We start from the raw sequence: 10,638 nt of genomic DNA, 5'->3' as shown, positions 1-10,638 counted from the left end.
CTGTCTACGTATATTTTGAAAGAGTTCGTCCAGAATAGTACTGCCACCTTACCTATTTCTGCCGCCAAGCAGTAATGTGAGCATAACTGTGTGCGTGCTTGTGGAATTACCGGCATATGGGACTTGTCAAGTTATGTCTCAGAGTAACGGGCGCAGTGGCAGTGTCCCTCAGATCTTTGCGATTTAAAGCTCTGAGTCGCATTGCAACTGTTATGGACAGGCGTGTAGCTCGTGATTAAGCACACGACTTGTTCGTCCCGCTATTATAAAAAAAATGTGTGGAGTATTCCACTCCATAGCCGTTCTATGTATATAAATTCATGGAAGCATAACGCTTCGTGCGAAACATTACGCTTGGAATATCCACAACATAGGGGTGGACCTCAGCCTACGTCTAACCCGATGATGGAAAGAAGAAGGCGGAAGTTAGGTTATCACAGTACATTTCTGAAAACGTAATTTAGGTTAAAGATAATAGAATATTTGTCACGAAAAATATTGATAAACGTAATTTCAAATACGAGGAACAAAAATAAACTTCACAAGTCTATAAAACAAATTCTTTTATACATTACCTACCATAAAAGAAAAAGAAGTGTATACGCTTCTTTAAAAATATTCCTGTGAATATTCAAAATTTGTAATACTGGGTTTACAATTTTTATTATGCAGCTTCTGCGAACTAGGATGACAATCATATCCGTTTAGCTCTTTCATGCTATTTTCTATGATATTTAAAATAAATATTTCAAATGTTAAATGTGAAGCAATCTCTTCTACAAAGAGTAACCCCAAGAGTTTCAGATTTAAGTAGTAGTGTTCTATCAATTTCACAGTGCGTAATTTGCTTATCTATGAAATAAAGATATTTTGAATTGATTGACAACAATATAGTATTGAAACCCGGCGACCATGAACACACCTACTCGATCAATCGTCTTATTATAAAACCGTGTAGTATATATTGTACTAGTACAGAATAGAGAATAGTCAAAAAGCGAAGGAAATGTACCAGAATGGTAGCAAGCGTAGATTCATGGTCTCTGCCAACCTTAATTGATAGATAAACACTTCATTCATTAATATGATACAAATACAGATTAAACACAAAAGTAAACACATAAAATTATTGGTCATAGCAGAGAAAGGGCGCTGACTCAGCATAATAAGCCACTTATCTAGGCGCTGGTTTTCAGTCAGCACCAACGAGAGGGATTTATTTTAAGATTATTTTAAGTTACATTTGAAATAAGCCTCTTAGCACGCTTCTCTATTGAATCCAGAGTGGCCAGTTGGTATTTAGCTGAGCTATCCCATAAGTGACAACAGTACTCCATACACGACCGGACTTGTGCTTGGTACAGCTGAAGCAACTGTCCCGGTGAGAAGTATCGCCTCATCTTGGAAAGGATGCCAAGGTTCTTGGCTGCATTTTTGGCCTTGGATTCAATGTCTCTATAGGACGACAGGTCCATTCCAAGCAGAAGACGGAAGAAGACGGTCGGCTATCGGTATGGATATATCACGAAAAGTCGGAGTCAGGTGAAAGGAACTCCGTTTAGTGGAGAAAAGACGCGTTTTGGTAACATTAAATTTGACAAGATTGGCATCGCCTCAATCGGAGATTGCCTTAAGTGTCAAATTAATAATAATAATAATAATAATAATAACGCACACACTCGACATAGCCCCGCACTAGGGAAACCTTGTGTCACGGGTGCCATGGACACACATAGGCAACCACAAATTACACCCAAACTCACGAGAGAAATAAATGTAGGCCATAGAAATATTTCTCCCGGCCCGGGAATCGAACCTGGGACCTCTGCGTGGCAGTCCGGCATGGTAACCGTTCGGCCACGGAGGCAGTTCAATTCAAACGACGACGAAACGGAGTTCGTCCAGAGAAGTACTGCTAGCGTGATGTGAGCAACGAGTAAGTGAATTGCGTTCAGCAAGTCGATTCAGAACCTTACGATAACTCTGTTGTCGACCGATTCAAGATAACGTATGATTTCTTTTAATTTTTATTCACAATAACCGAATCGAATGTCAAACTGTCGTATTCGAAACCGAACCCGTATGACGTCACACACGTACGATAACTCGCATTTTTCGACCGGCAAGGGCTACAAACGTTATTCAGAACACTATTATAGAAAGTTACCGAACGTCCCATTGTTTACAAAGTAAGAATTTAATATGGAAATGTGTAATTATTTTTAATAAAGTCTGGATTTTGTTCAATTTTATTATTTTATTTTAATGCAAAACTAATGCATTCTTAGATTTTACGACATTAAAGACTTAAAAATGCATATAAAGGGATTTTCATTTTTCTTATTATCGATTTCACCGACTAAATCCGTAAACGCTGTTGGATAACGATATCGTATCCGAATCCGAATCGAACATTTAACTCGAACGTTCTGAATAGCTTGGTAGCCAATCAAAAAGTTTGGTTAAAATATCGGAGAGTTCTGAATAGAGGTCCTGATTTTTAAAGGTAAAGGTATTAGTGAGCGGCACTCGTCAACTTTAATGTCTCAGGCTGACAGATGCTGTGGCAGTACCCCTCCAATCTTTGCGATTTCAAGTTCTAATTAGCACTAGTAACCCTTATGGGTAGATGTATCGCTTACCGGTAGGCGCACCACTTATTCGTCCCGTCCATTGACGTGATAAAAAATCCACTTAAAAATATATTTACGGTGTGGATATAGAAATACTAATTTCAAAATTCACACCTTGACTATCTCATAATAATTTAACCGTAAATATTCTAACAAAAACGTCACATTTAAGGCAAAAATCGGGATCAGTCTTTGTTAGTTACAGTATACCTTATACATTTTTTTTGTTTGAATTAAATAGCTCTTTACTTGAGTCCATTGAACTAAAACGTGCGCGTGGGCACAATGCAGCTATCGTCTTTGGACAATAGGGGATCGCCTACGTGCATAGTTTTGGTTTTTTTTAATAATGTTAAAAAGTGTGTTATGTTTTTGTCAAGTGTTTACTGTACTTTTTCATGTACGAAACGATTTTTTTATACACATTAAATTACACATTTTCAAGAGATAAAAGGAACGTACAGTAACATTTAATTAAAGCTATATTGTAGACGTTTATAAATATTTTAGTGGATTTTATATAATATGTAATATATAATATAATTTTGTATAATATATAATCTTAATTACATTTTGTACTTTTACCTAACACTATATAAACCACTGAAAGCTTTCGCTATCCGTCTATATAAAAATATATAATTATATTATTATTTAACATGAAAGAATGTTAACATGTATGTTGGAGGTTAGTGCATAGTCACACTAGTGGTATTCCGACTGCATTTCTATTTTGTGAATGTAGTGCTATTTGGATACAAATCAGGCAACTGCACGACCATTAGATCCCAACGTTATCACTGCATTACAACTGCAAAATATCTGTTGGAACTCGTATGACTACGGTAGGTTTCATGAATGACGTCAATCACTACTCTAAGCGAACCGGCAGTGGGTAAACGAATTTAATTTTACACATTTAATCCTTTTCTTAAAGTCCATTTTATTACTGCAAGTAGGACACAAATTATTGAGGTACAAATCTTAATCCGTGAAGCATCCTAGAGACACACAGTGTCGCTTAAAATTTTGATTAAAAACAATGTTTTTCTCAATAATTTCATTTTTTTTATTTAAAAGGTTTTAACAATTTGATATATTTTAAGTTTTTAAAAACTTTTAGAGCGATTACACACGGCGCATTTAGCAGCGGTACAAACGCGATGCAGTAGCTAATCGTCTACGTTTACAGACGCGCGCGATTTTAACCAGCGATACGCGATACAGCGAAACGCGATGCAAGCACAAGTATATACAAACGTGTGATTACATCGCTACACTTGGAATTTATAGGCGATTACATCGATGCAATTGCGCGTTTGCATCGGTGCAATCGCGCCTTTGTATCGATGCAGTCGCGCGTTTGCATCGCTGCTAAAATTCGCCGTGTGTAAGCACTCCTATATATATTTTTAATATTTTTTTAAATGGTGGGTGAAAACACAGCTACGCATTAGTGATATCGTGTGGCACTAGGGCACTACAGTACCATGATCGTTACAGACGCCGTGTGTCTCAAGGGGTTGTGACGAATTGAAGGCTGATAATACAAAGGTTATTATGAGAAAGAAGCTATAATTCCTATTGACGCGATTTTTTTACCATAAAAACACACTTCCAGGTGTAAGTGGACTAATACTTGTAGAAAGTAATAAAAAATAAAGCAAGCGTAAGTAAGTTAATTGATGGTGCTATAAACATGGCGTTGTTATTTAAAGTTGATATCACATCTTCGTTGTGACCGGCTGCCCACGTAGCGATGTTACGAGACACTGAAAGGGCATCACGCGCCGCATTTCGTGCTTCTGTTGAGCATTTGTTACAAGATAATACCCAGTCTTCGAACTGAAACGAAAAAATGTATTAACTTTAGAATAACATCAATTGATCAAGCACACATGATTACTACCTTTTTTCTCAATTCGTGTGATTTTTCTTTCCCAAGTGATAGGATGAACAAGTCGTGCACCTGGTCGTAACCAAACGCCTGTCCATAACAACTGCAGTGCCGCTCAAAGCTATAAATCACAATGATCTGACAGGCGCTGCCACTGAGCCTGTCACCCTGAGACATAAATTGACAAGTACCATGCGCCTGTAATTTCACCAGCACCCTTACGCTTCAAAACCGAAACGCAGTGTAGTGCTTGCATTACCACCGGGCACCCTTAGAGGTGAAATATTTTCTTTAAATTTAATTTAGTAATGATAATAAATTTAGAGGCACCTCTTTTTCAACTAAAGAAGAATAATCGAAATCGCGTAACATTCACACAAAAAAGTATTAGTAGAGCTCCTTGTGAAAGAGTTCGTCCAGGGAAGTACTGGCACTATATCTATTTCTGCCGCCAAGCAGTAATGTCAGCATTACTGTGTTTCAGTGTGATGAAATTACAGTCACCTTGGACTTGTCAAGTTATGTCTCAGGGTGACGGGCGTAGTCGCAATCCGCCTCAGATCTTTGCGATTCAAAGATCTGTGTGTAACTTACAATCAGTCGCACGACTTGTTCGCCCCGTCACTTGATATTATAAAAAAAGTTACTAAGTTTTCACGATTGTTACACATTGGAAATAAAACTATTTTTTAAATTGTGCATATTTGTTTTTCACACGAACCAAATAAAAAGTTTGTTTCCATAGAGGGTGTAATGTCTATAGAAATAGATAATGTGTACATCTATTTCTATAAACATTATACCCTCTATGCTACGCAGGGTTATTTGTAAAATACTAACAACCTCACAGGAATGTTATTACTTACTAACATTATAAACAACAACTTTTATTCCATGACTTTTTACAAAACAATAAAATTACCAAAAAGAAACTTTTAATTTTTTTTGTACTACCTGACACTCCCCGACGACCCCCACCCCGCTACTACGTTTTGCATCGGACTAGTATTTATGCTAGCGCATTCTTTTGTCACCCCATAGAGTTATTATAGTGTACAACGCTCTATTTCAATATTTTTATTTTTGTATGAAAGTAAAATCTGATGTAGTCCCCAGTCTCCCTAGTGCGGGACTATGACTGTGTGCGTAATAAAAACACAACACAGCAATACTGCTTTGTCGTAGAGATAGAGCGGTGGTGTCTATCCAGCTTTTAAGTGAATAACCGAACTTCTACTTAAAAAGCGTAATATCATTAGTAGTAATATCATAATTGTTTTTTTGTCATTAAATGAATGTAACAATTAACGTAAGTTGAATTAACCTTGACTAAATAAAGCTGATATTTAGGTCTATCTAACAAATTAGTCAAATAAATTTAGACTCTCGTCATGTAGCGAATTACCGAAAATATAATTGCTGTTAACCATACCAATTATTTAGAAAAGTAACTATGTATATTACTATCCATACCCGAATAGATACCATTTACTGTCTACATGGAAGGTATTGATCGAGGACAACAAAACACTAGTTGAAATATGAATAAAAAACTATCTTCTTCTTATAGAGTTCAAAAACTTCGGCGCTATCAAAGTTTTTGAACTCTATACTATCTGCCTATCGATAGATCACGCGTATTAACTCCACATTTAACGTACAAATTATATCCGTGCTATTTTGACAAAGCGAAGTAAACCTGTATAGATGAATATGTCCTATAATATAAATCTCATGACAGTGGACAAACAAAAGAGTACAAAGCCAGTAACACACAGACATAACGACGGACAGGGGGGCTGATAGAGAAACAGGACAAAACTGTAAGGATATCCATTCTGAAAATTGCACACAATTAACACCTTTATATACCTATATCAGTTTCACGGCGCAAAGTGCTGCATTGGCGGAAAAAAAGTATATTGTATGAACATTTATCTAAACAAATTTTACATTATACATACAACACTATACACTCCTTATACAACAACTATAAAAACAAATTGCCAAACAAATTGTACATTACGTAGACATACAAGACTAAACATATTCGATGCAGACATAGCTGTTGTTGCGCAAAAACTGTATTTTTAAGGTTAATTTTAAATTAAATTGAATAGAAATTTGCAATACTTGTGTTTTTTATAATGCCTAAAAATGTTATCTTGTCGGTACGCATAATATAGAAAAGATTGTATCTTTTTAATATTTCTTATTTAAAGAATGCTTAATTTAAGACCAATATTTAAATTTAAAGCTATATCTTTTTATCGCCATCGACCACTGTTTACTTATATCACTTAATTTTAGCTGCCACCAACTGCCACCTTGGATATGAGGACACATTCAATAAATGCCCTCAAAACCAACGATGTATCTAATATTGAAATAAATGTTTTAAACGAAATTTTCTCATTTGTAACAATAATTATTAATAACACCTAAATATTTATTTCAGGTTTAAATACTCTAAAAAACCAAGTCTTGTTTTTCCATGAAAAACATAATATTTTTCACGGTGCCATAAAAGTGCACCACAAGGTGTTAATTATATATATATTTTTATTATCACAAAAATCTTTATTTCATCCTTATAAATACCCTCAAAAAATCCAATAGTCTTGCTTTACTATATAAACATAATATTTTCCGTTGTGCCATACAAAGCGTAGATAATGTCGCTGCATATTATTTTAGCAACGACTTGTTTAGAATACTAGATTCAGTGTTCATGCGTAACATAGGAAATGAATAAAGATCTAACCCCAAGGCCAGGCAGTTTCGATTTGGAATCGTGCCAGCGCATTTTCATTACGTTACACCTATATAGTCTAGGTCAAGGAATTAAGGTGAAATTACGTAATGAACAAAATCATTATCTCTATGGCATAATAATCTACATTCCTATATAGTAGGTAAGAGGTAAAGGACTTACGTCCAAAATTAATTTTAATTTAGATGTTTTTACACATTGCTTTAGAATGCTGAAAATCACGCAATGGTAAAAGACTCAATCTCCTATTGTCGTTTGTTTTTTTTTTACATATTATGTTTGTCTTTTAGATTTCTTCTTTAGCATTTCTCATCGAGACGTAACCATGCCACCCTTTTCAGGTCGGTCAATGACTGGACAATCTACACCTCGTTGTCGGTACGCGGTTAAGTCTTAATCTTTTTTATCGAACCTCGCTATTATTCCCTGAACTATCATCCAATATGTCTGAACTAATTGCCTGACCCTAATGATCGAAATCAAACAGTCTGGCTCGTTACAAAGCCCTTGTTTGACGAGCCCTGTCCACAATGCTAATGGCGCCGATCGAGGACTTATGTCAACAGGCTTTCTGCGAATACTAATTGCATGTACTCATTATAACCTCTGTTCTATTTATTTCTGGAACTATTCACGTAATCGAAGCGCAAGAAGTGAAGCAAGCGAAGCTGTCATGGCACACACTCAAATTGCACAATCTAGGAATATTTTTTTTTTATTTCAATGGAGTTATTCGACCGTTCCTCATGAAATTTGAAACTAGGATAAGTAATACAATGGTACAGATCGTGATAAAGCCCATGGATTTCGATATCTGAACTGAGGCATTTGAGATAAAAGGTCACGAAATTTATTAAACTTATGTGAAAATATTGAATTGAAAATTTTGTGCAAATATGCAGAACATTGAAAAAAGAAAAATAAGAAAAGCGAAACAAAAACAACTGCTCCGCTTCAATCTATATTCAGCCTAGTTATATACAATAGGTATCTAATGTGAGAAGAAGAAGTCAAGCGTATCACAACCGGATTGTAGATTTCGATAAATTTGAAGCTTTACAGGACATATGCTCAAATAAATTTTAAATGTTCTATGTTGAAGCCTATTCTGATAAGTATAATTAATTATACTTACTTCATTGATTTCAGTTTCAGTGCGTAAAGCAGATGCAATGGTGACAAGCGGTGATTGCATAGACGGATATCTATAAAAAATTAGTTACAGTACTTAAAATGAGAAGTTTGGCAACGTAACTGTTCGTAAATATCTAAACAATCTTCAATTAGGAAATGAAACTATTTTTCCGGATTTAAATCGCGTATATTTCTTTTTTCAAACAAACCAACGTTTCGGGCAGGTCGTATGGTCACGGTTGACTGTGAACCTTTGAAAAAACAAATATACGTAATTTAAATCCGGAAAAATAGTTTCATTTCCTATATGTAACAATCGCGAAAACCTAAGAAATCTTTAATTATTTTGCGTTCGGACAAAAAGTGGGTAGTCTCGTTGACAGATCGCGATAATGTCACCTACTGAAATATTCGGTCGAGAAACCGCTCGCCAGGAAATGTCTTAACTACGTGCTGTACTTATGGCGTATGATTCCAAGTTGTGTTTTTGGACAACAGCCGTTATTTAAGTTACTTATTTATTATCAAAAACTTATACGTACATTGCGTTCCAAAGGTCCAAATTCTTCTTTACTTCTTCTAGAACCAACTGCACGTTCTCATAATAACTGAGCACACCATTGAGTGGTACATCGCGGTCCTGGGTTCTGATTGGACTGTCTTCCTCCTTCATTGACACTAGAAAACTAAAATGGAAAAATTGTACGGTGAAATTACTTAACAGTACTAAACATCCCAGACTAGATATACGTACATGTTGATATTTTTCTTCCTTGGGTGATTACCGAACCTTCAAGTCACATACTGTAACAACTCATATGCTGCTGGGTACTGGGAGGTGAATACCTCTGGTAAATATAGATCAACTGCCTCCGTGGCCGAACGTTTACCATGCTGGACTGCCACGCAGAGGTCCCGAGTTGGATTCCCGGGCCGGGAGAAATATTTGTATGGCCTACATTTATTTCTCTCGTCACTTTGGGTGTAATTTGAGGTTGTCTATTTGTGTGTCTATGGCACAGGATACAGATACAGGGTTTAGTGCGCGGCTATGAGTATGTGCATTATTAGATAGGTGCTTAGGTGAAATTTCGACATCCAAAACATAAGTCCTTGAGAACGAGTAAGTTAGACTAACTGCAATATTCAAAACCAGAATGCAGTAACCTGCATTCAGGTTTTGAAGGGCTTACCCTTAGGTAGCAGCCTTAGGTGCTGGTGAAATTACAGGCACATGAGACTTGTCAACTTATGTCTCAGAGTGACGGTTGCAAAGGCAGTATCCTTGGATGTTTGTGATTTAAAAATCTGAGTGCAACGTTCTAGACAGGCGTGATACCTAACACAAAGAGCACGACTTGTTCGTCCTGTCACTTGATATGCAAAAAAAAGTAATTTTATATATTAAATCTATGTAAATTTGTTAGTAGGTACACTTACGCCTTCAATTTTTCCTCGTTTGTAGTACAGCTGAGGGCATCAGCAATAACACGTGCTTCATTAGCTACGTTAGTGGTCGCCATACGTTTCCATAAGAATTCGTAGTCCTCACCATCTCCGCTTCGTAGACCTTGGCAATAAGCTACTGGCCTCAGACTTGGTGTAATTCTGGGAAGAAATGTGGCATTTCTAATTAAATATATTTTGTTTGAAGGAAAGACGCTTCAGACATGTTACATTATATCTTAAAGAATTTTATCAAGCTATTATAATTTTAATTTGTAGAAAATCTATTTTTATTGAAAAACGAATAAATTTCTTTTCCCTTATAAACAGCCGCTTTATTCCTTTTGTAATGAAGTTACATAACACTGTACTGACCCTTACAGTGTATTGGTTTGATACAATAGAGTTGACGATTTAACGTTGACCCGTTAGTCTTGGATATTTTGTCATTTCCTCGCATTGTTTATTTCACAAAATTTGGTTTGTGACAAATAGGTCGTACCCGGGAAAGCATTATTAGTTTTTAAATATTTTAAAAGACTTGGTATACTGAAAACATTTATATAAGAACGTAGATTTCAATTATGATTTATGGTTAGGAAGTGAGGACATAACGTAAATTATCGTTAGATACGCTTTGAAAACGAATTATTTATACAACTTCGTGTATTTTTGTTGGCTCAGCGCCTGGTGGCTTTTTAATGAGTCCATTTATAAAGCTTATTGCACTTTTTATTATGTTCTTTAAGTAATAA

General features: G+C 35.8%; 1 protein-coding gene across 1 annotated transcript in view; it reads right to left on the bottom strand.

Annotated features, from left to right (window-relative positions):
• Positions 1-4,157: 4,157 nt before the first annotated feature.
• LOC113231891 (membrane alanyl aminopeptidase-like) overlaps positions 4,158-10,638 on the bottom strand; it is a 12,569-nt gene continuing 6,088 nt past the window's right edge. Inside the window, exons 10-13 of the mRNA XM_026466432.1 lie at positions 10,425-10,432; positions 9,878-10,045; positions 8,980-9,123; positions 4,158-4,478 (exon numbers count right to left, since the gene is read on the bottom strand). Coding sequence (XP_026322217.1) covers positions 4,358-4,478; positions 8,980-9,123; positions 9,878-10,045; positions 10,425-10,432 — 441 coding nt within the window. The 3' untranslated portion in view covers positions 4,158-4,357. The remainder of the gene's footprint in view (positions 4,479-8,979; positions 9,124-9,877; positions 10,046-10,424; positions 10,433-10,638) is intronic.

Source organism: Hyposmocoma kahamanoa, unplaced genomic scaffold, assembly GCF_003589595.1.
Source record: "Hyposmocoma kahamanoa isolate Upper Pololo Valley unplaced genomic scaffold, ASM358959v1 66, whole genome shotgun sequence".
NCBI classification, from domain to species: Eukaryota; Metazoa; Arthropoda; class Insecta; order Lepidoptera; family Cosmopterigidae; genus Hyposmocoma; species Hyposmocoma kahamanoa.
This window is presented reverse-complemented; position numbering and strand designations above follow the sequence as displayed.